Source organism: Serpula lacrymans (genome assembly GCF_000218685.1).
Source record: "Serpula lacrymans var. lacrymans S7.9 unplaced genomic scaffold SERLAscaffold_4, whole genome shotgun sequence".
Classification (NCBI taxonomy): Eukaryota; Fungi; Basidiomycota; class Agaricomycetes; order Boletales; family Serpulaceae; genus Serpula; species Serpula lacrymans.
This window is the reverse complement of record NW_006763293.1, coordinates 1,877,340-1,902,103: the sequence shown is the minus strand read 5'-3', so window position 1 is coordinate 1,902,103 and position 24,764 is coordinate 1,877,340. Positions and strand designations below refer to the sequence as shown.

Sequence of the window (24,764 nt, the reverse complement as noted above, 5' to 3'; positions counted from 1 at the left end):
TATCTTCCATATGACAGCTGATTGCAAACGGCCTCGAATCGTTCGAATCGGTAAACATCCATTGGGCGCCACTCATTTACTTGATGTGAATCTTCTTTATCGATGCCTTTCGATGTTCTAGAGGCCCATTCATAATCTGGATGCTGCGGGTAGCCATAGGGTTTTGAATAGCGATATGTATACTTAGTCTGCCTGTTACTTGTTCCCCACAGTAAAAGGGTGTGCGACCCTTGGAAGTCGCTACAATTTGATAGGGAAGCCCGCGAAGCAGTTCTCGGGCCCGTGTCTCGAGCGGTCCATTTCCAGCAACACATTCATCTTGAGTGATGGGTACTATAGCGAGTGCTGTTCAGGCTGCTACATGTACTGTAGAGTAATGTATCGTTTTACTTTTCGGCACATGCTTGACTAAATAACTAAAGCTAAGAATAAACAACATACAGAAATAGCGCAATACGAAGAGGAAGTGTATAAAATACAAAAATGGCAAGGGTCGACTGCGCTGTCAAGTTATCTACCGGATAGTATACTGGTTCTGCAAGACAGGTGCCATAAAAGGGTCGTGCCATTTAAATTAGCTCTGCCGCATTGACTGGCATTTCGTCCTGTGAACCATGTAAGTTTAGCTAAGAGTGGTAATATGGGCGCAAAACTCACAATCTGTGTACTGTAGAATTGTTCTGTTGCAGTAGTTTGTTAGCGGCGAGAAGAGAAAGGCAACGTGTTGAGACATACCTATGTCGCGCAGGATACGAACGTCGTCCACAGTAACAAACTGTGCAACCAGAATATTTCAGTCTTGCAAGTACACGATTCAAAAATTACATACGTTGATGGCAACACCCTTCCTTCCAAACCGGCCTGACCGACCAATCCTGTGAATATAATTCTCACGATTGCTTTAGCGAGTCAAAGTCAGTCGGTGTATGCGCAAAGTAGCAAAACATAATACTTACGCTGGAAGATCGTAGTTGATAACAAGAGAGACTTGTTGTACGTCGATACCACGTGCCCAAACGTCCGTCGTAATCAGTACGCGACTGAAACATCAGCTGAGAAGGCTATAAAGGTTGGAAAGAGGGAAAGAGCTTACGATGTTCCGCCACGGAACTCCGCCATGATAGCATCCCGCTCCTTTTGTACCATTTCACCGTGCATTGAAGATACTGTGAAATTTGCAGCACGCATCTTCTCTGTCAACCAATCCACCTGTCCCAGAGCTCGTAAGGAAATTTTCGCAATATTTAACATGGAACCTCACCTTTCTGCGCGTATTACAGAATATAACCGCTTGCGTTATCGTCAGCGTATCATATAAGTCACATAGCGTATCGAACTTCCAATCTTCCTTCTCCACAGCGACGAAAAACTGCTTGATGCCTTCCAGTGTCAATTCATCACGCTTTACGAGGATACGGATGGGATCGGTCATGAATTTTGTGGTCATCTCCAGGACATCATATGGTAAGGTCGCACTCAGAAGTACAACCTGTGTCGCAGGAGGAAGGTAACGATATACGTCATATATTTGGTCTTTGAAGCCCTTGTTTAACAGTTCATCGGCTTCGTCGAGAACCAGCATTTTGATATTCCGCGTCCGCAAAGCCCTCCTTCGAATCATATCGAATACACGGCCAGGAGTGCCGGAAACGACATGCTGGCCATATTCCAACTTTCTGATGTCTTCCCCGATGGATGTGCCACCAATGCATGCATGACACTGAACGTTCATATAATCACCTAGAGCAAGTACAACAGACTGAATCTGTGTCGCCAATTCGCGAGTGGGAGATAAAACCAGCGCTTGCGTTTCCCGAACGGAGACATCGATAGACTGGAGGATGGAGATAGAGAAAGTCGCAGTTTTACCTGTTCCAGATTGTGCTTGAGCGATGACGTCTCGGCCTTGTGTTATGGGACGAATTGCGCGCTGTTGGATAGCAGAAGGCTTTTCAAAGTCTTTGGTACAATATGAGAACTATTTTCTGGAATTAGTTACCACTTTTCGCAAACTTACTATAAGCATAGACCCCACGCAAAAGGTCTTCCTTCAGATTGAGTTCATCGAATGTCGAGACGACTGAAACCGCCTCTGACGATTCAAATACAAGTTTCTGGGGATAAGAACCGTTTTAGCATCATTGTGCATTATATATAAGGAATACTTCACTTACTTCGTCTCCTGGATTAATGCCCGACATTTTGGTTGGGAGGAAGAGAGCAGTAGTCGGAGTCTGAAAATACTCGCCTTGCTGACCTGAACCCGCCTGAATTGCCCATTTCTGTTTTCACCAGCCAGAAAAAAGCATGGACTCCATTATCGAGGTTAACCGTCAAACTCACGAAGAAATTGAGCAATATGAGAGGGCCTTATACTCCCTTTTGTCCAGAAACCAGCCAACTCACGAAATTCGCCTGCAAACAGAGCATAAAGCCGCTCAGGTGCTTGACCGCATTGCATCCCGGACGGTGACATTGAACAATTTATACCGCGATGAGGATGCTAGGAAGGTAGAACTAGATGTTCTTTCTGCTCCAGCGCAGCAGAATGACTTGTCGGAATTCTACGCGCGGTTGGTGAAGGTTCAAGAACACTACAACAAATATCCTGATGCTGTAGCAGGGGGCTTTGAACTGGAACTAGCCACTCTTCTCGAAGAGAGCAATCAAGACGGGGTTGATGAGGAGTACGAAGACGAAGATCGTAGGTATTTCATTCATGTGACTACCATAGCTGTTAATTGGGAATGTTCTTGCAGCCATATCTTTATTGTTTTCAGGCGAAGAGGTATATGGGAAGTATCTTGATTTGTACGCGAACCATACTGCGTATAACAACTTAAAAAATATTGGAAAGCGATTACCCTACCTTCAATATCTCGACGTTTTGCTTGCTGCTCAAAATGGTCCAGTCCACCAAGAGTTACCTAAAGAAGTCAAAACCACAAAAGATTATGAAATGTCAATTTTCTTCTCTGTATCCTTGCATCATCGCTCACCTCTGAATTTAAGGTATATCCAAACTCTCCATGATTACCTCCTGTCTTTTGTGAAACGCACCCAACCGCTGGTGGACATCTCGTCAAAACGACTAGAGGTTGAGGCTGAGTTTGATCTTCAATGGGAAGCTGGGGAGGCAGGGGCTTGGGAAGAACCTTCTAATGGAAAAAAGGGTGCTAATGGAAACGGTACCAGTGAGGGGATATGGTGTGCAGCTTGTAGGTACTTTCTACTATACCTGCTTATGTTCTGTTATCGACTTACGCGCCCAATATTTAAGGCCAAAAAAATTATTCAAAGAAAACTGTTTATGATGCTCATCTCACCTCCAAAAAGCATTTGAAAGCCACCAGCAAGCAAGCGTTATCAGATGCACCACCATCGAATCCTAACGGCTCTACAACACCATCCACACAACCTTCTCAAGTTCATTCGTCTTCCAAGCTGAGGCTCCGGAAAGTGGCACTCCTCACTCACTTGACCACATCGCTTCTGACGTCTCTGGCTTCTACACTCAATGAGACAAAATCAAACGTTGAGCGACGATTTTCGCTCACTGCTCGCGAACGTGAGCAGGAGTTGATCGAGCAGGCAAAACCTCCACCTGCACCCACGAACAATTCTGGCGAAGCAGCAGCAGGGGAAGAGGACGAGGAAGAAGAGAGAATATACAATCCCCTTAAACTCCCACTGGGATGGGACGGGAAGCCTATACCATATTGGTTGTACAAATTGCATGGCCTTGGAGTTGAGTACCGATGTGAAATCTGCTCCGATCATGTTTACATGGGAAGGTATGTTCGAAAAGTGAGATCTTCCATGTAGCTAACTGACATGCTTTTGTCCCAGGAAAAACTTTGATCGTCATTTCCAGGCAAGATCCTCTAACAGATGTGGTCGTGCGTTAACTGATCACGTATTACAGGAATCTCGACATGCGTTCGGAATGAGAGCATTAGGTTTACCTAATACTAAACATTTCCACGAAATTACACGTATTGAGGATGCTCTTTCACGTGAGTTGGATCATTCCTGTCGCCTGCAACGCTGACTCATACAAAATGCATGCTTAGTCGCCGAGAAGTTGAAGCAAGAAGGCAGACATGAGATTTTCGAACAAGAAACCATGGAGGAGCTCGAGGATGATGAAGGAAATGTCTATAACCGGAAGACATATGAGGATCTTAAGAAACAGGGCCTTATCTGATGCAGATTAGATAATCTCCGATGTAGGACTTTTGTAATTATATGTAGGCAGGCAAATGTCCCAGGCTACTTTCTTGCCATCGACATGCAATTGCTAACAATCATGCTGTTTCGCTGCGTTGGTGTGTTATGGAGTCTCCACAGTGGTCCGGTTTCGGTATGGCGGGGGCGGGGGAGGCGGTTTTCGAGAAGCTGGCATTGGAGTGATAGGAGTTTGAAGTGCAAGTGCGTGCGAGTACAGCTCTTCGTCTGAAGAGGATGGAGAAGAAGACAACGGCGAATCTACAGGCGAATCGAATGGATTTGTCGAAGAGTGACGTTGCAAAGTTAATGTAGAGATGGGAAACACGCCTTTCGGGTGATCTGACGACGAAAGAATCTGTCACGTTGTGAGCTTGGGCAATGAGGGTGGTAGAACTAACCTGGGTGATCCCACCATGCTTGTTCATCCGAGCTGGGAGGTGGAACTGAAATATGAATTGTAAGAATGCCCACAGTAACGAGAGCATATCAAACACGCACGCTCAACATAATTTATTGGAAGAGGCAATGAGGCAAGTTTTTCTTCCAAAATCTCACCGGGAGCAGCGTCAAGCGTACTTTCGAGCAATAATCGGGAAAGCGCCGATCGTTTTGCTGTATCGATGATTCGCACACTTGTCCTAAATGACGCGAAGACTATTTAACCGAATTAGTATGAATTATCTCTGGAAAAGTAATGGTGCTACCAGGACGATGATCCGACCCTTTCAATTCAGCTCGAGAGTACGCGGTTAAGTCAAAACGACCTCTGAACAAAATTCTATCTGCGAGGATCAATCTTAGAAGCCGGTAATTCGGTGATCGACTCACCTGTCCATGCGGGTATTCGCAATTTTTCACTCGTGTCATAGTTATCCGTACCGACATCATATTTGTAAGTGGGTCGGAATAAAAGCGGCCCTTCCTCGTAACCTTCGAAAATCGCCCTACTATCCATTGCTTGTTTGAGCTACGCCGATCATTGTCAGATGGTTCCTGAACTGTTGAGTAAAGAACCATGTACAAACCTGGTCAGCCGCAAGCAACGAGTCAAAATCATCTGCTTCGGCTAAAGATCTAACTGTTTCGTTGTCCAATTCTATCCGGTAATTGGTATCAGCGAGCCAGATAACATTTCTGTACGACTGATTAGTGAATGTAACTTCAAAAAAGAGGCGATGATGCTCACTCGTGGCTTTCTACCGTCTTTCCTTTCAGAAAATGTAGGCCATTCACAATTGTGTGAAAATCAGCATTACGCTCTTCAACGTTGGAGTGGCCAGCGGCAAGATGTGCTGTCAAAAAACAAAAACTGGTGTCATGATAATCCAGCCGTACACCTACGGCACCCTTGTTTCCCGACATGCCTCGCAACCCGGTCTGTAAAGCTATATTTAGTGTCATCCACTATCTTTTCTAAGCAGCGTACTTTGCGAGTGGTGCCTTCGACGTTTCGGATGACAGCCGTCAATTCCGATCTCACAAGGACGACTAAAGCAGTTCCAACAAGCTACCCCGTTTCAGTTGAATTGCACAATAATAAAATGAAGAAATAGTACCTGTTCACTCCGGAGAAGGACATAATCGTACGCTTTGTGTGGTCTCCGATCAAGAGCTTCCAAGATCCTTGTCTCCCACATTCGTCTTTTGGCCAAAACGCTCAGAGTAAGAACAATGCTATATGATGAAAGCCATACCTTTTCTCAGGATCTGTTTGTACGATTTGCTGAGCCGTCAAAGGAACAATCTCCTGAAATCCCAAGACAAAAATGTCTGGCCTAATAATACATTAGTGGCTAGCAACAGATACCACAGAACCGCTCACTCAGATGTATCTGCGTAATTGTAAGTCAACAAACAGCCAACGATATTCTTTCTATTGCTTACTATCTCGAGGGAACAACCAAGGCAAGAGAGACTCTGAAGGTGGCTGGTATAGTATAGCACTCAGCCTTCAAGTTGTGAGAGAGATTTAGGTCGGCACCCACTCTACCGTTTAGATTCCACGTGCCGACAAAGATACTACAAGTTTTCGAAGTGGAGTATTCAGTGAGCCTGGACAGTCATTTATTCAGAGACGGCTTCTCGGTTTGCTAAAAATGCTTACCTCTGCTCCAAAGCTATCCGTACGGAATCGTGGATGGGATCAAATATCTTTACTTGTTTCTGATTGCTCAGATTGCCCTGGGCGATACGAAGCATGAGAACTTTCCAAGCAAGTTGGTCATAGAACCTTACCAGGAACATGTCAATAGCTATTTGTTTCCCTTTATCTTGGAAATTGTTAATATATGCCCTCGAGACACTTTTTGTGGCATCGGATAAAACACCTAAAAAGAGTTGCATGAAAATACTCTCTGCACTACGCTATTGCGTACCTGCTAGGGTTCGTTTTCCGCTTCGTGTGAAGCTGGTATTTAAAGCTCCTGTTCCTGCATATATGCGCGAAAGAGCATCCCCATTTTCTGCCCACAACTCCCGATGATGGGTCCAGAGAGCACCTGACTGAACCCATTCACGGCGAACCAGCATAAGGTACTGTTCTAGTGAGTTGCGGGAGAGTATATCTTGAACAAAGTTGGTGCGATCTAAGCTGTAAATAAAAGAGCATCCAGTAGTCCATCGAGTCCACATCCAAGTAATCACATACCAATCTAAGCAGTTTGTTCTAAACACTCCCTTTTGTTCCGTAATTATTTCACGTGAGCTACTGTCGCACATTGTGAACCCGAATCGGTCACTTATATCTTCAAGCCGCCTGCTGATAATGAATGATAAGTAGGTTCACTTTCCAGTTAAAAGAAAATATATGAGCTCGCCTCAAGTCTCTGATGACACTATCGTGTCCTCCCATCCTAACGGAGTTATGGAAGTCGTAATGAGTGATACCCAAGCCATCTCCCCATATACTGCGGGCTATATGTAGGTGCTTAGCATAGGCAGAGGTCAGGATCGCTTCATTCTCTTTTGTTCCTAACAGATTAATTGCGTGCACGGCTCCATAGTCTTCTGTTAGATGAGAGAAATGTCGTTCAAATGCAGGCTGAGAAGCATGTGGTCGAGTAATTTGAATGCGTTGCCCAAAAGTCTGTATCCCTTGTTGCTCCCAAAACACTGTGAGAGGAAGTTAACCACAGGTAAGTCGATGTTCATCAATTGTGGTATCGAGTACATACAAGGAACGCTACCACGAACTTGCACATAGCTAACGCTATGTTGGTCGGTACTGAAGATCGTTTCCGACTGAATGAGGTTTTCAAGATTTGAGTTGTACAGGAGTCCATTCCTTGAAACGTACCTCAACAAAATTTGCCGTGTTTCCGTCATCGTCAACCCCCCGTGTGTTGAAACGAGTACCAGCACGTTTCCAACCAAGTCGCGAGATCAACGACAAAGTCGCGATTGTAGGGGATCCATCCGTCGGTGGAGCTGGCAGAGCCATAGTAAAAACTCCAACATAGCCTTGCATGGCTAATATCTAGTCACGCAGGTTGATAATGCCGCTATATGCTAATAAAATATTGCGTACAATGAATTGACATGAATCCAATTCCTCGCGCTCGTGGAAGTCAAGTTTTTCTCGGAAATCCAGGAGGCTCCGAACGATGTACTCGTTCCATACAAAACGCTCGTCGAATGTTCCTATATCCATCGAAATAGAGCGGTCTCGTGATAGCCGCTCCGAAAATCTTGAAGATATATCCCAATGAGGCTCAAGAGCATAATAGAATGACCCGGAGGAAAGTATCTTTGTAAGTGGAAGACAGGGATGTTCAAACAACGGTGGAGGCGTAGAATGAGGATAATTTTCACGTATCATGATTGCATCAGCGGTATCTGGGCCGAGCATGGTATCTTGAGACGCTGAAAAGTCATCCCATGTAGATGAAGTTAAGCAGTAGAAAAGAACTTCGTGGATCCTGGCAACTGCCTCGGGTGATGATTCAGATGGACGTGTGTTTCCGACTTCAGTAGCAGAGGTTATGACGGCAAGGAATGTTTCTACAAAGACCATATCAGATCGAATATTGTGAGTTCAAATGAAATCTGGCGGACCATTGTCGATGCAAATGAGACCCAAGCACCCCTTGACAACCCTAGTTGTCAACCTGATGGCATTGGCGAGATTAACTTCATCCTTGGGCAGAAACTCTACGACTGCCTGTGCAGGATTTCCTTCGGCAGCACGAAATACCAACGCGCGCTGAGGCCGTCCCAGGTTTTCTTCGTGGGAACCAGTCACCAGATAAATAGTCCGGGGGTTGGACCCAAGGTAAAGATGCATATTAATGCGGCCTTAAGCACTGATAAGGTGGAGCCTTTCGTGTTGCGTTAGCCTAAGTAAGAGAATCTTGAGGGGCCCTAGATAGTAATAACGCTCAGTCTGCCTTACTTGCACTTTCAAGTTACCAGATGCGAGCCTGATGACGATTTAGGGCGTTGTTTGGCTACAGCCTTGGAATCAAACAAATCCACGCGTCTCATACGGTCACATGGTCACCTGTGACTTTCTTGTATTATCTATGGCACACACAAAGCCTTATTTTTGTCCTAAAGAGAGAAAAAAAATTTACAGAAAATTTTGCAGCTTGATTCTGCGCAACTTTTTGCGAGCCGGTTGTTAGAAATATGCGATGTGCAGTTGCAATTGAGAAAATGGGGTTGGACGCAGCGTCACAACAAGAAGTGTCGTACCTCTCCCCCAGTATTACAGCCAAACAATCCCACGCTGATAACAAACTAATAATATAATTACTCAAACATAGTAATATCTAAGTGCGTGTGAGATCGATCAACAAAATATATCAACTCAAGGTGTCTGTGTGTGGTGGGCATGTGCGGTAATACATTACGCTCGTTGTTGTCTTCTCCCACGTTGTTAGCAAAGTTCCCCTCATCAAGTTGAATCGATGCTCACCCTCAAGGCAATGACTGGCGAGCCGGAACAAGGACACCCCCTCCCGCTCCAAGCTCTCCCCCCATCAATGGTCGTTAAATTGCGCCTGGTAGAGGATACCGTCTGCAAAATCCCGCAGTAATTTTGCATGAGTCACCATTGTTTCCCCTACAGACCAATTCTCCATCCCTCCAATGTCAATAATTCCTTCATCATCTGACTCCTTGTCATCTTGGATGTCTGAATCCCCTTGTCCAGCAGCCATGTTTGTCAGCAATATGGTGTCATCACTGTTCAAATGGCTGGTTGGAGTGTCCAGCGAGATGAGCGCTGGATGCTTCCAGAACGGCGTTGTTTGATTACGCTTGACCTCGAGGAAGAACAAGGGGGGGACAGGATGGACATCTTGAACAAGATGCTTGCAGAGGAGAAATTGGCTGGTACTGAAATGTGGGCAGGTACACACCCAGGTGAGTGTGTTCGGTCTGTATTTATTGTTCAACAGCATAGTAATTGGGGTTGTCGCCACCCATTTCCAGTCCCGCTTGAACACCTTGCGCCATGATGCAAGTTCACAATATTGGCCTTTTTTATCCATCAAACTGTCTAGCTTGCGATAATAGGTAGGCACCAGCTTCATGACAAGGACCCATGCCAGAAGGTCAACACATGGCTTGTGAAAATGGTGAAGAATGTCATGTTTGATACGACACCAACTATTCAATGTAAGTTATTAATGTCCCTTGTTATGTGTAAGCTGACTTACTGGCTCTCTAGGATCATTGTGGTCTTTGAGCACTGGAATCTCGTCATGATATGATCGTGCCCACAATTCCCATCGCCCTAGCCTGTACCACTTCTCCCAGAGGTATGCCCAGGCTTCACATAGATCATTCGCAACACAAAATTGATACATCTGTTTGACCGCCCAGTCACAAATCCCTCAGCGGCTTGGGTGCGAGTATCCAGGGATGAGAGGATGGGCACAGAAATGTTACAATTGACATACCAGCATCTTGTGAGGAATCGATTTTTCTTATCACATTCCCGTCATGTTGTGGTTAGCAGACTCAATCCCCGTCACTCCTCTTGCCCTTGGACTAGAGATTACAGCAGGTGTCTTATTACTTTTATCATTTTTCTTCTTATTCTCTCTTCACACTCACGTTCTATCGTACCTACAACGAGGTAGACTCGTTGTCGACCCTCGAGAAGATATCCAGATGACATAGTCACGATCCAGTGCTATGTCTGGGAATACTTCGGAGGAATATTGATAAGCGAAGAAGGTTGTGAGTCAGCGCCTTCTCATGGGCTTACTGATACGGCCAATCGTACATCCCTTACCAATACACTTTCTCGTACGATTAGTAAAGACGATAGATCGGACCACTTTCTTCTTTTTTTTCTTATTGGTTAGCTAGCTGGTCAGACCACTTTCTCAATACTTCCCTTTCTCGGTCTGACCATCGTCGTTCACTATATAGAGAAGTACATACTTGATGTATTGTTCTCCAGTTCAATATTAGTTTGGATTTGCGCTCTTACCGATACTCTTCATTCTCATACTCTGATTCACCGCCTTCAAGGAAGGACTTGACCAGACATTGGGCTTTGTTATATAGCTTCGTATTTGTTGCCTGACAAAATATTGAACTCACCTACCTCGAATCCTTTTCCAGAGCCCCTCTTTGGAAAACCGTTTCCCTACACCCTGAAAAAGACTGTCGTTGCCACTGCACCGGTCTAAACCTTCATCATCACCTTCTCCACCTCTCTACCATCCCTATCCCTCTCCTCACTATCGTCATCAACCTCTCACTATCCACCCTATTACACCTATTGTCGTTCAGTCTTCTCAAACTGGACGCCTTCTCTACCATCACCGCTCTCGTCCAATTCTTTGCGTTCTTTGCCATCATCAGATATCTACAAACCGGACTCGTCAGCGACGTCGTATACCTCCATCGTGTCTACCTCCCAACAGCTCTCAGAAGAGTGGGTATCAGAAGCGGACCGCAGACACCAGAGAGATTTCCTCGCAACTCTCAACAAACAGCTCCCGGTCCTCCCCGTCCCTACCAAAGCCCGTACTCCAGACGAGGAAGGAACGATCGAACAGATCACTGAGTTGTATCAAGACTCCTCTGCTTCGTCTTCACCAATTGATCCGATCGAGGATATCATCCTCGACATAAACGACGCACTCACTCTCACCCAATCCATTTTTTACCATTCCGCCATCTGTAGGAGAAATTCTCGCAGTCTCGAGGAGATACTCCAACATCTCCGACAGAGCACGGAGAGAACTTTTAATCTTCATATCCCTGCGGCACGAACAAATTCCGTTGATAGACTACTTCGAGAGCCTAGTACGCCCGAGTTACGAGAACACTCAGAGGGTTAAGCTTTTGAAAGGAATAGCCAACGTACAAGAACGAAACCTGCAACTTATTTCGCAGAACCACATCCCAGATCTTCTCGATCTTTATCGAATCCGTCCTCTCATTTTTCCAGACATACCCAGCCGCCTCCTCCCTTACGATTTCGAACACACCTTGCTTTGTGGCATTGTGTTAAGGAAGAGGCCTAACGAGTAACCTACCTACGATATCCCGTCCTCATTTTTTACATCTGACTACTACGACACCTACTCCGCCTCTCCTGTCAGTTACCAACCCATCCAGTACTTCTGCATCGGCAATCATCTAGACCACCTTTCTATTGTCCAATATCTGACACGACTTCGCCGAACTCTCTACCTCCCTGAAGTCCACGATCTTGACGCATTCGGGCCGCGGTTTGGTCTTCAACACAGCACTTCCATTATCATTGTCACGCCCTCTACTAAAGATCATATTCGACGAGTTGTTGCTGCGTTAGCACGATTTGATCAGCTCATCGCAACTGCTCAGAGGAAATCCCGTGACGGAGAAGACTACACGACCGAAATTGACAACATTCGACACGTTTCAGAATACGTCGACGAATATTACTGGATCCTAGAAATCCTCACTCCATTCGTTGTTAACCAACAATCTGATCACCCCGAACGTTTCATTGTTACAGTACTCCAAAGCGATTTCTGGGCCGTTATCAACCATAGCTCACGAACTCGTATCTATTCGCAATACTCTTACACCTACCAAGGTCGAAGAGGAGAATCACCGCTCATCCCGTCGGTTGAACAACTTTTTGCACCTTGCGCAGAAAGGATAGAACGAGAAACAGGAAGTTCGTTAACAGATATACTTGGAGGAGAATCTAGCAGCGAAACCGAGTCGGAAAGTGAAGAGTCTACTCAAAGCGTAGAATACTGGAGACCCCGAGAAGCAGAAGGAGGAGACTTCCCTAGTAATTTTACGTTTGACCCAGACTTTGAGTAAATAAAAAAGACCAGTTATCTAGAAAGACTTGTTATCTAAACCCGTTATCTAACCCGTTGAAAATCTGGAGCCCTATCGAGAACCCCGTCCTCTGGTCACTCCCGACACACCTCCCCCACAATCTCTAGGAGCTGCGGCTGAAGCTCTAGAACCAGACGATCTGTATCAATCAGCAGGACCAGAAAACTTTCCTCCCCCACCTCCAACTCCAGAACCCGAAAACCAACCCGACGATTGGTTCGATCAGGAATCTTTGGACCTTGAACCTGATCTAGCAGCAGCAATGGCCGACGAAACAAATCAAGGAAGTAAAGCTGTCCTTGCCACTCCTCCATTCGAATTCATCGGTAAAAAGGAAACATACGTTGACTGGAAGAACGCTTTAGCAAACTACTTTTTCGCCTATCCCAGAAGTTTCCAAACCAACTCCTCCAAAATCCTCTTTGCACTATCCCGGATCTCGTCCGATAAAGCCAATGACGCCTGTCATACATGGAAGGCGAATTTCAACAACAAAACCGCAGTGCTAGGAGACCTATTTGCACCGCGAAATTGGGGAACTATCTCAGAATTCATCAAGGAGTTAGATAACGAATTCTTGGACCCCCATCTCAAGTTGAAAGCAGAGATTGCCCTTCACGATTACGAACAGCGAGAGATGACGGTAGACGCATATTTTGGAGGACTCGAATCCAAACTCATGGAAGCGGGATTACCACCAGACGCAGATGAAAGTTATCCGTTCATTCACAGTATCCTTCGCCGCAACCTCTCTCAATTCCTTCGTGATCGTATCTCGCAACAGGAAAACCTACCCACCACGTACTTAGAGTGGAAGGCAGCAGCAAGGAAATGGGAACAGCAAAATGAAGAGCTTAATCTGGAAAGGAAGAGAGATAAACCACCTCAACAGAGGCTGCCAATTCAGTATCAACGATATCAACCGCGCTATCAGCAGAACCAACACTACCCTCCGCCACAGCATCGACAGACAGTACCGCAAACAGAGACGCGAAGACCACAGTATATCCAACAGCGACCGTATTATACTCCATCTCATAGACCACCGCCCCAGAATGCAGTCCATCCAAACACAGCAGGAACGTTTGGAGGATCAGGTGTACCTATGGAGATTGGGAGTTCCAACACGCAGAGACAACATCGGCCCAACCCGAATGTTACTTGTTACAACTGTGGCGAACGAGGCCACATTGCTAGAAATTGCCCACATGGAAAGATGGCAATACGATATATGGAAACGGAGGAAACCAAAGACACTCCCACTACATCGTCATTAAAAGAAATTGAAGCACCCCCGAAGGATTTTCAGAAAGGTCAGGAGTAAGCACGGACTCTCTGACCCGAAATGTTGTATTTAACCCTCGTACATTACCAACGACTGCAATGAAACGAGTTGATCAACATCTACGTGCTGTAACCGAAACCTACGCGAAGCCACATTCACCGGAATGGTTGGCCAGACGAATCAAAGACCAGAAACCAGAAAGAGCAAGAGCTCTGTTACGAAACTGGGCCCATAAAGATCACTACGAGCATATCACCCTGCAGGCGATACAGATGCTAAAGAACCACGACGAAGAGAATATTATAGAACGCATCCATGCTTACACCTCGTCGCACAACCCTACGTCAAAACGAAGCCTCCACGTCATTTCTCAAGTCACTACCATAGACGACAGACAGACATTCACCGTCCCAACCCTTATCGACTCTGGTTGCACCAACTCGGTTATCGATCGAAGGCTGGTTGACAAGTATACCCTCAATACTATGCCTCTGCCCGTCCCTCTTGACGCTGCAGGAGCCGATGGTCGATCCCAGAAAGTAACACACTATATCACTCTTCACATCAATGTGAAAGGGAAAGAACATTTGATAGATGTCATCGTAGCATCTCTACTTTCACCACGCATACTGCTTGGATACGACTGGTTGATACTGACGAATCCAACAATCAATTGGCGGACCAACAAGATTACCTTCCCTGCTGATGATCCGGAGTATCATCCTGAAGAAGGGGATAAAGTTCTAGCCGTCGATCTCGAAACACGAATTATGGAGATAACACAGCTAGAATTGAACGCATTTGCCACTAAAAGTCAACAAATCGCCGAATCCTCCGAAAAGGCAAAGTCAAAGCTTACTTTCCGAGATGTCGTTCCTCCAATCTACCATGAATTCGAACCCGTCTTCACCAAAGAATCATTTGACAAACTTCCCCCGAAACGTCCTTGGGACCATGCAATTGAGTTAATACCCGAGGCTAATGGTCTTGACTGCAAAACGTACCCTCTTAGCCGAGACGAACAACACCATCTAGACGAATTCCTTAACGAAAATCTAACAAGTGGACGGATTCGAGTATCCAAATCACCTTACGCATCGCCATTCTTCTTTATCAAAAAGAAAGATGGCTCACTACGCCCTGTCCAAGATTATCGCAAGCTGAATGAGCTTACCATAAAGAATCGCTACACCCTCCCCCTCATATCCGAACTCATCGATAAACTCAAAGGTGCCAATTACTTCACGAAACTAGACGTACGATGGGGATACAACAACGTCCGAATCCAAGAAGGAGACGAACACAAGGCCGCTTTCAGGACCAATCGCGGCCTGTTCGAACCCCTCGTCATGTTTTTCGGACTTACCAACTCGCCAGCAACCTTCCAGACCATGATGGACCACCTCCTAAGAGAACTGATCACGGAAGGAAAAGTTATTGTATATTTAGACGATATTATGATCTTCACGGAAACACTCGAAGAACATCGTCAAATAGTCACCAAAGTCCTCCGTATCCTGCAACAAAATCAGTTGTATCTTAAACCAGAGAAGTGCGAATTCGAGAAACAGGAAGTCGAGTACTTAGGCATGATCATCTCCAAAGACACTATCCGTATGGATCCGTTAAAAGTCGCAGCGGTCGCTGACTGGCCCGCACCAAAGAACAAAAGGGAACTCCAATCATTCTTAGGGTTCTCCAATTTCTATCGACGATTTGTTAAAGACTACGGACGAATTGCGAAACCACTCACTGTGCTCACCGGAAAAGTTGACTGGACCTGGAAAGACGAACAAGAGACGTCCTTTGAAACGTTGAAGAAAACGCTTACTACTGCCCCCACCCTTGCTATACCAAACGACGACGACCCATTCAAACTAGAAACCGACGCCTCTGACTTCGCTGTAGGAGCCGTCCTATCCCAGAAACAAAACGACAAATTCAGACCCATAGCGTTCCTCTCGAAAGCCCTTACCCCTGCAGAACGGAACTATGAAATTTACGACAAAGAGATGCTCGCAATCATGACGGCGTTAGATGAATGGCGACATCACCTTGTAGGATCGAAACACCCCTTCACCATCTTCACAGATCACCAAAACCTCCTCTACTTCCGTCAACCGCAGAAATACAATCGACGCCAAGCTCGATGGTCATCCCAGCTTGCAGATTATAATTTTAAGATGGAACACGTCAAAGGAAATCAGAATACGAAGGCCGACCTGTTAAGCAGACAGATCGATCATCCTAAAGGCACAAACGATAACGAAGATCAGATACTTCTCCCAGACGTACATTTCGAATTACTTGACACCAACGAAGGATACCTACCAGATATACGTCAAAGCTTCCAGAAACAAGACGACATAGTAAGGAAGAACTTGAAAGAGAAGCCGGATACCTGGAAGATGAAGGATAGGATCGTCTGGATCAAGAGAGAGTCCGCGACGAGTTCCTACCCGATCCCTTTAGCTGACCGAGTATACGTTCCCCGAAATCACGAACTAAGGGCGCGAATATTGAAAGATCATCACGACGAAGCCCTAGCCGGGCACCCAGGAGAAAGAACGATGTTTGAACGAGTAAACCGAGAGCTCTGGTGGCCGAGTCTTCGTACAGATATCAGACGGTATGTACGAGGATGCGAGAGTTGTCAACGCACCAAGGCACATCGGACAAAGATTAACGCCCCTCTACACCCGAACCCGATACCAGATCGGCCTTGGCAGGTTATCACCACCGATCTCATAGGCGCATTACCGGAATCCAAGGGCTACACCGCCGTTCAGGTCTTTGTTGACCGATTTAGTAAAATGGCCCATTTCGTCCCCACCTTCGTCACTCTCGACTCGGCCGGTTATGCACGACAACTCCGAGATAATGTAATACGACTCCACGGAATTCCTGAAAAGATCGTCTCCGATCGAGGTCCTCAATTCATGTCTCGATTCACAAAAGACTTCTACGACCTGATGGGGATAACACCAGGCCTCTCTACAGGCTATCACCCTCAAACAGACGGACAATCTGAACGGATCAACCAGGATCTAGAGCACTACCTCCGCGTTTTTATAAATCATCGACAAGATGACTGGGCAGACTGGCTCTCCATTGCTGAGTTTACATACAACAACCACCTTCATACCGCAACGAATCAAACACCCTTCTTTTTGAACTATGGGTTACACCCAAGAACGAATATCACCACCACGTCATCCCCTCGCTCCGCTTCTGCAGCAGAATTTAGCGAACAAATGAAAAAACTCCACGATATCACGAAATCCTCCCTTCTTGTAGCAAACGAGAATCTGAAGAAGTATTACGACCGTAAGAAATCCCCCTCCCGGGAGTACCAAGCTGGCGACAAAGTCTGGTTAGAAGGGCATAACATCACAACGGATAGACCAATGAAGAAATTAGACGATAAACGCTTCGGACCTTTCAAAGTCACCCAAAAGGTCGGACCCTCCGCCTATCAACTCGATATCCCTAAAAGTTGGAAGTCCATTCATCCCGTGTTCAACGAAGCCCTCCTCTCCCCATACCACGCTCCCGAATTCATCAATCAACCAATTTCCTCGCGACCACCACCCGAGATCGTGGAAGGAATAGACGAATACGAAGTAGAGAGTATAATCGCTTCCAGACCGACCAAACTGAAAGGTAGTAAACTCGACTACCTCATTCACTGGCATGGTTATCCAGTCTCCGAACGAACTTGGGAACCCGACACCAATCTTACGCATGTCGCTGATTTACTCGCCGCTTTCCATAAAACAAATCCAGCCGCCCCTCGGATTATTACCGCTTCTCTCCACTTCCGTCCTTACGAAAACTACACCGCCACTTCCAAACCTCCCATGCTCTTTGATTGGATTAGTAACAAGTTCCAAAGTGCCGCATCCGGACTCATGAGGACACGAGTCTTATAAAAGGGGAGCTAATGTGAGGAATCGATTTTTCTTATCGCATTCCCGTCATGTCGTGGTTAGCAGACTCAATCCCCGTCACTCCTCTTGCCCTTGGACTAGAGATTACAGCAGGTGTCTTATTACTTTTATCATTTTTCTTCTTATTCTCTCTTCACACTCACGTTCTATCGTACCTACAACGAGGTAGACTCGTTGTCGACCCTCGAGAAGATATCCAGATGACATAGTCACGATCCAGTGCTATGTCTGGGAATACTTCGGAGGAATATTGATAAGCGAAGAAGGTTGTGAGTCAGCGCCTTCTCATGGGCTTACTGATACGGCCAATCGTACATCCCTTACCAATACACTTTCTCGTACGATTAGTAAAGACGATAGATCGGACCACTTTCTTCTTTTTTTTCTTATTGGTTAGCTAGCTGGTCAGACCACTTTCTCAATACTTCCCTTTCTCGGTCTGACCATCGTCGTTCACTATATAGAGAAGTACATACTTGATGTATTGTTCTCCAGTTCAATATTAGTTTGGATTTGCGCTCTTACCGATACTCTTCATTCTCATACTCTGATTCACCGCCTTCAAGGAAGGACTTGACCAGACATTGGGCTTTGTTATATAGCTTCGTATTTGTTGCCTGACACATCTACTTACGCTTCACTTTTGTACTTCTACTTTTATTTTCCAAGTCACATGACCAGTCATGTGACATATCACCTGACCAGTGTCTAGACTCATCATGTGACTGGTCACATGCTAGACATTGGACTTTGAACTTTATTTACAACTGTACAGTACCTCATGTATTTTAGTATATATACAAGAGCAATACATGGGGAAGGACTCAGTGAGTCCTCCTGTTGTCTAGCACAACTAACTCACTGCAGCCTAAGGGGTAACCACTCCCCATCATCTTCTTTATAGTGTGTTCCTGTGTGCGCTGTCATGCACCAGAGTTGATTGGTAGCATGGACAGGTGTCAATAACGAAGCGAATATTCAAAAAGACTCGCCTTTGCGCCACACAGGCACAGTGCCACGTGGAATAGTAATTAATATTGCCCTTTTTGAACTTGTGGCTGATCAGCACCACCTCTATTAGGCAATCCAGTCACGCTCACCTTTGCTTTTCCATCCGGTACTTTCCGCGTTTCGGCATTTCGGCAAATTTTTGCGTCGCCACTGGCTACACATTGCATTGCGCCCTCGCTTTTGTCATTTCCCTTACTCCCCTTCCTTTACCTAGCCCCACCATGGGCCCCTTCCTCTCCTTTTTATTCTCACCTGACAGTCGTTTCTGGATCCCCATTCTAATCCACTTTTTCGTCACCTCCACCCTCCTCCTCCTCATCTTATTTGCACCCCCACCATTTCTGATGTCACCACTTCCTATCCGCTTCCGTCGCCGATCCGTTGACTACCATGTGCCACTGCTGATATCAGCAAAGCCCCGGCGGCCGGTCCAAATAGGGCAACAGGTCCATCTTCATGACGTCGATCTGCCATCATATACTATCAAAACATCGGTCGCTCGTCTCACCTGGTTGGAGCGTGGGTGGGTAGTTTTTGAGCTGGAGAAGGTTCATCCCCTTGCGTTGCCCATGTTCATCGCTGTCCCATTTACTTGGGTACACTTATCTTTTATCCATCGTCTTCGCTACAGCTACACCTACCACACACTGCCTGAGACTCACTTGTTCCAAATTAGAACTACTCCTCTCCCTCCCTTGTTTGACCAGGTGGTCCAACACAACCAGTCCATTGGTAAGGCCATGGAACTGTCAGATTTGGACTAGGTGGTGGACCGGTGGCTCCAGTTTCTTTTTTTTCAGCAGAACATTCATTTACAGTGTGATTATTTTTGATTTTTGAATCATTTTTATGGACACATATTTTTTAGAATGTCTGACTAACAATAAAGGAACTGTGTTGATACTGATAGTGTTTTGCCTTGCCCTTTTTTTTACTGCATCTTCCCATGACATCATGATTTTCCTGCTCTCCTTTTGCTATTGGACTTTATTTTATGGCTGTACAAACCTGTGACATTACTCACAGCATTTATTGTTCTATCCCTTTCTTTTCCTTTTTTTGACAATCTTATCCTGTACTACCTACGCAGGATTTGTCAGCATACATTCCTTCCTTCATGTTCTTTCTCATTCTTTTTGCACAGCTATACTGTGCATAGCCTACTTTTCTTTTACTATATAAACCCCTGTATTTTACCATGTAAAAGAACAAGAACTCAAATCCAGACTTCTTCTCTAATCTCAAGTTCACTATTCTTTTACTTGTGATCCAGTGTGGTCACAACACTTCCCACTGCTACCACTATGATCTGCTGTCATTGTCACTCTCCACTTTTGAAAGTCATTTTCATCCCTTTCAATTAAAGTCCTTCTAAGCACTACAATTTGTGCGTCAGGAGCCTGCTATCACTGGGAACCTCGTCACCTTGTTATTCTCAAACCTACCTTGTGCTACAATTAGCAAGGTAGTGCTCATCTATATTCGCCACAAAGCCCCTATCTTCTACAAATTCAACTATCCCTCCTCCTCAAAACCCACACCCATACATCTCTGGGTTTTACTTTGAAGGATCTTTATATGTACCACCCCACGAACAACCAGACCACTCCACTGTTCTAGGAGGCAAAGCCCATAAACAAGTTCCGTGGAATCTGGGAGGATTGTGTGTTAGTTTGTTTTTGTGTGTGGTTTTCTAACTGCAGTTCTCATCATTGACAATTGGAGCCCACCGCGAGGGGTGGTTTCCTTCAAGCTAAATACCAACCATTTCATCGCCATCACTGTCTAATTTATCATCTACACCTTCTATCTCACCCACCACTTTATCTGTCCCATCCCTCTCTTCCAGTAACTCAATTTCTGTACCAACTTCTACTCAGCAAGCTTCGCGTTTACCCCCTATATTTTTCACTATGAATCAACCTACTACTCTCTCAGTCATCACTATGCCAATTCCTGGCACTCATTATGCTCCTAAGAAGTTCAAGGGAGACTATACTCGTGTCAGGGATTTTGTTCTCCACTATGAGCGCATCTGTCAGGCAAACAATGTCACTGCTGACAATGAAAAATGCTCAAGCATTCTCCAATACTGCTCCACATATGTTCGCGAAATTATTGAAGGAATGAAGCACTTCATTACGCCCTCATGGAACAGTCTCAAAGACGAAATTCTCCAGTACTTTGATGCTGCAAAAGCAGAGGCCAAATTTAAAGAGCATCATCTTAAACAGCTGGTCGATGCTTCGCACAAGAAGAAAATGGGCTCTCTGGACGATTTCAAGAGCTACATAAGGAAGTATGTTCGTGTTGGAGGATGGCTTCTTGCCAAATCCAAAATCACTCAGGATGTATTCAATCGCTTCTTCTGGAAAGGACTACCCAAAACCCTTCGTCATCACGTTGAAAACAGACTTCTACAGAGGGATCCTACCCTTGATCTCTCCCAGCCTTTTGTCTTTGATAATGTTGTCAAGGCTGTAGAGCATGTCCTTCGCAGAGATCGCTTTGATGATGAAGATTTTGACTCTGATGATTCGGATTCAGACTCGGATTCAGAGAACTCTTCCAGTTCTTTGGACAATTCTTCTGACTCTGACAAAGAGGAAGAACCACCTCGTTATATCAGGAAAACCACCAAGCAGAAGAAAGACAAAAAGCGCACCTCTGAGACAGAGAAAGAGAGAAAGTTGTTGAGTCCTTCCAAGTCGAAGAAAACCATTCACTCTTTAGACGAAGAAGAGCACACTGCTGTCAAACAGGATGAAGTAGAAACCCTTATCAAGAAGTTGGGTTCTATGACAATTGAAGATCCTAACTATCCTCTGCTCTACTATCGTGCTATCAAGCTTGACACTGATGCTCGACTTATACTTCGCCCTCCCACTTTCATGAACCAGTCAGCCAGACCATCTCGATCCTCTCAAGGAAGCAGCAACTTACCCACTCAGCCTACTGCTCCACCCACTGCCACTCTGCCTACAGCACCTCGTGTTCCCTTCCTTTGCTATGGATGCGGAAAAACTGGTCATGGAGTCAATGAATGTGCAGATATGCTTGACTTACTGTCAAAGGGAATTGTCAAGAAGGATGACACTGGTCGCTTTGTCGTGTCTGATGGGTCTAGAATCATGCGATCAAGAGAGGAACCTATAGCAACTGCTGTACATCGCACTATCCCCAAGTCTAACCTCCTCACTACGACTTCTTTTATGTCCATTGCTGAAGTAGCTGACTCTGATTCTGATTCAGATGAAGAGCCTGTCTATGCAGTGGATCATCCAGACAGAGTGTCTAAGGAGAAGCGCAAGCAAGTCTTTGATGGTGTCTACATTCCTCCTAAACCAGATTGGGCCAAAGCTGTAAAAGGAAAGAAGAAAGAAGAAGAGAAGCCTGCCGTTCCAACCATAGCACCTGCCCCATCAAAGCCACACATCTTTGATATTGCACAGCCTATCTTTGATCCCACTAATGACGATGTAATCATGGAAGATGCTTCCCAAAACACCAAGAAGAATCCCCCTGCCGATAAACAGAAGAAACAGCTCAAGACTTCATCTACTCTTTCACAGAATCTTGACTCCAAAGCCATCATTGATCAAATTCTCAGCACCCCTATCCCACTATCTATTGGTAACGTCATTGGTCTATCAAAAGAAGTTTCCCAGAATCTCCAAGAAATGATGAAACCCAAGCGCGTTAATTTTGGACTAGACAACAAGCCCCAAAGCTTGACAGCTGAATCACTTCTTGCCATCACTCATGCCGACCTCATTCGTGTCCCTGTTACCTCTAATGGCGAAACTATTTCAGCAATTGTTGATTCAGGGTCTGCTCTCAATATAGTCAGTCGAACTATTTGGGAAAATCTTATTCGCCTTCCCATGGATACTAGTATTCGACCTGTAGTCAAAGATGCCAATGGAGGATTTGGTAGACTTGATGGTCTAGTCAACAATGTGGCTTTATACTGTGGAGAAGTCAAAACTTATGCCAATATTTTTGTTGGGAAAGACACTGGATACGATCTACTTCTTGGACGACCATGGATGCATGGGAACTATGTCAGCATTGAAGAGAGACTTAATGGCACTTATCTCGTCTTCAGAAAGGATGGCAAAATCGAAAACCCAGCTCTGGAAGTCAAGGTATCATCAGATCATCGTCCTATTCACTATGTCAAACCAGTATCTGGAGTATCCAATATGGTATCCAGCTTCTTAGTCACAGACTATGACTTCAAAGGAGAAGATCTAGATGGAAATACCGATGAATTTGAAACTGCTGCTGAAAGTGTCACCCCAGAAGAAGAAACTGTGCCTGTTCCAGATAATTCCCCAATTGGTTCAATCGAAAATTCTAGTACTCTCAGAGTACTGGAAGACCTGGAGACTCGTCTAGAAGAAACTATTGAAGCCTCCATCCCTATCCCCAATGCCAGCACCTTCGAAACATTCTTTGACTATATTCGCTCAATCAGGGAAGATGAAAGGTCTGCTATTTTTGGTCTACTGAACAACCTTCAATATTGTCACAACATGAGTTCACTCTCACTAACTTCAGACTATGTCATGAGAGGACACCATGGCTTTGATGAAAACCACAACCTTTATGCGGATTATGTCCTACTCCATGCTCATTTGCGATTTGACCAGAATCATGGACCTGGAAGAGCACAAATCTATTATCAGTTGCTCAGGAACTGCACATATTCGCTTCTTTCCTCAAACAGAGTCATTTCCAAATTCCCACTGATGAAGATATAAATGGACCTCCATCATGTGATATGAATGGTCAAGTCAATGTGACGATGGAGGTAATACAAGAATCCGATTCGGAGCCGATACACAATCATATAAATGGATTAATTAATGATGACTCATCTACTGATTCTGAATCACCACCCCCATATTCGCATCAACAGTTACCATCAAATATCAGTGACTCACCCCCATCACCATCCTCTACCAATGCTACTATTGCTTTGTCAATTTCTCCTGATAATCGCACACTCATGCATACTATTTGCAATGATAGTCAAGAGGATGAAAGGGAGATTGAATCCTCACCGCCCCTTCACTTATCCTTCTCCACAACAATAGGAGTGGAGCATCAACCTTCCATCAATATATCATCCGATACTACTCCTTATCTTCGAACTTCCATGCATCACTATCATCATTTTCCCACGTCACCATCAGCTCAGCCATTATCAATTATTCACACCAGTGCCAGAAATTCTACTCCGATTCTAACACATCTTCACTCCATCCTAAACGCTTACATCGAGCATTACAAGCACCTAACATGTCCTGGCTCGAAGGGTTTCATATTACTAAAGAAGCTCTCATCATCGAGATTGTGGTGGGAGTGTTACTTGTCCTCGCCCTTTTCTACGGTTTTGTCTTCCCTCGTATTCGCACTTATTGTCGATGAGAACGTGTTGAGGTTATTCACCTCCACAACAGGACAACTCATCCATCCAGTGCATCCACATTCACCACCAGCACTGAGGTACTTGCTAGTGCCACAATTGAAGTTTGAGGTAGATGCTGGTGATACATTTCTATATTCCTTTCTTACTTAACACTCCATTCAGTGCTCTTGGACCATATGCCACCTTTTCCCTTTTTCTTCTTTCTTGTTATATATCTATTACTTGTACAAAATGGCCTCTTGGATTTCTATGTTATCCGGTTTTTCCTTCCTTTACTCTTGTACCAACTTCTTTTTCTATTGTCTATGTTCCCCTTTCGTTCTTATCTGATCTTTTTCCTCCCCCCTTTGTAAAACTTCCGACCTCATCTCTATCCTATTCGGTCCGAGATGACGCAAAACTACCACGGCACTTTCCTTCTTTGAACACTTTTTGTTTTAGCCCTAGTTACATGATAGACATTGTGGACCCTATACCTGTACCAGCACCCGATTGGTCGAGTTTTGGAGCTTACAAACGTGTTGATCGCAAAGTCAAACCTGTTCCTGGA

The 24,764-nt window shown here is 45.2% G+C and overlaps 8 protein-coding genes across 8 annotated transcripts; 4 read left to right on the top strand and 4 right to left on the bottom strand.

The window, feature by feature from the left end:
* Positions 1–251: 251 nt before the first annotated feature.
* Positions 252–2,222, bottom strand: SERLADRAFT_461600 (uncharacterized protein; the record flags this gene model as incomplete). The annotated part of the gene is made up of 9 exons (XM_007315732.1): positions 252–605; positions 658–680; positions 736–775; positions 830–899; positions 957–1,040; positions 1,094–1,209; positions 1,262–1,959; positions 2,018–2,114; positions 2,175–2,222. 9 exons carry the CDS (start codon positions 2,199–2,201, stop codon positions 570–572), a joined length of 1,191 nt encoding a protein of 396 aa, XP_007315794.1.
* A 71-nt stretch (positions 2,223–2,293) lies between these two features.
* SERLADRAFT_461596 (uncharacterized protein) lies at positions 2,294–2,634 on the top strand (the record flags this gene model as incomplete). Its single annotated transcript, XM_007315731.1, has 1 exon — positions 2,294–2,634. A coding segment is annotated over one exon (327 nt), but the record flags the coding sequence as incomplete, so codon positions are not given.
* A 1,140-nt stretch (positions 2,635–3,774) lies between these two features.
* SERLADRAFT_446933 (uncharacterized protein) lies at positions 3,775–8,512 on the bottom strand (the record flags this gene model as incomplete). Its single annotated transcript, XM_007315730.1, has 21 exons — positions 3,775–4,569; positions 4,629–4,673; positions 4,729–4,884; positions 4,935–5,012; positions 5,059–5,197; positions 5,256–5,364; positions 5,417–5,607; positions 5,657–5,737; positions 5,787–5,871; positions 5,925–6,000; positions 6,115–6,157; positions 6,216–6,282; positions 6,335–6,411; positions 6,466–6,557; positions 6,606–6,820; positions 6,878–6,974; positions 7,066–7,341; positions 7,404–7,470; positions 7,526–7,705; positions 7,757–8,229; positions 8,284–8,512. 21 exons carry the CDS (start codon positions 8,510–8,512, stop codon positions 4,334–4,336), a joined length of 3,012 nt encoding a protein of 1,003 aa, XP_007315792.1.
* A 520-nt stretch (positions 8,513–9,032) lies between these two features.
* On the bottom strand, positions 9,033–9,722 carry SERLADRAFT_367263 (uncharacterized protein; the record flags this gene model as incomplete). The annotated part of the gene is made up of 2 exons (XM_007315729.1): positions 9,033–9,200; positions 9,282–9,722. The coding sequence occupies 2 exons, from the start codon at positions 9,720–9,722 to the stop codon at positions 9,033–9,035; spliced, it is 609 nt and encodes a 202-aa protein (XP_007315791.1).
* An 11,001-nt stretch (positions 9,723–20,723) lies between these two features.
* SERLADRAFT_346823 (uncharacterized protein) lies at positions 20,724–21,464 on the top strand (the record flags this gene model as incomplete). Its single annotated transcript, XM_007315728.1, has 1 exon — positions 20,724–21,464. A coding segment is annotated over one exon (741 nt), but the record flags the coding sequence as incomplete, so codon positions are not given.
* Positions 21,465–22,193: 729 nt separating this feature from the next.
* Positions 22,194–22,576, top strand: SERLADRAFT_383060 (uncharacterized protein; the record flags this gene model as incomplete). Its single annotated transcript, XM_007315727.1, has 1 exon — positions 22,194–22,576. A coding segment is annotated over one exon (199 nt), but the record flags the coding sequence as incomplete, so codon positions are not given.
* A 1,201-nt stretch (positions 22,577–23,777) lies between these two features.
* Positions 23,778–24,438, bottom strand: SERLADRAFT_383059 (uncharacterized protein; the record flags this gene model as incomplete). Its single annotated transcript, XM_007315726.1, has 2 exons — positions 23,778–24,322; positions 24,377–24,438. The coding sequence occupies 2 exons, from the start codon at positions 24,388–24,390 to the stop codon at positions 24,151–24,153; spliced, it is 186 nt and encodes a 61-aa protein (XP_007315788.1).
* A 167-nt stretch (positions 24,439–24,605) lies between these two features.
* On the top strand, positions 24,606–24,764 carry SERLADRAFT_383058 (uncharacterized protein; the record flags this gene model as incomplete). Its single annotated transcript, XM_007315725.1, has 1 exon — positions 24,606–24,764. A coding segment is annotated over one exon (159 nt), but the record flags the coding sequence as incomplete, so codon positions are not given.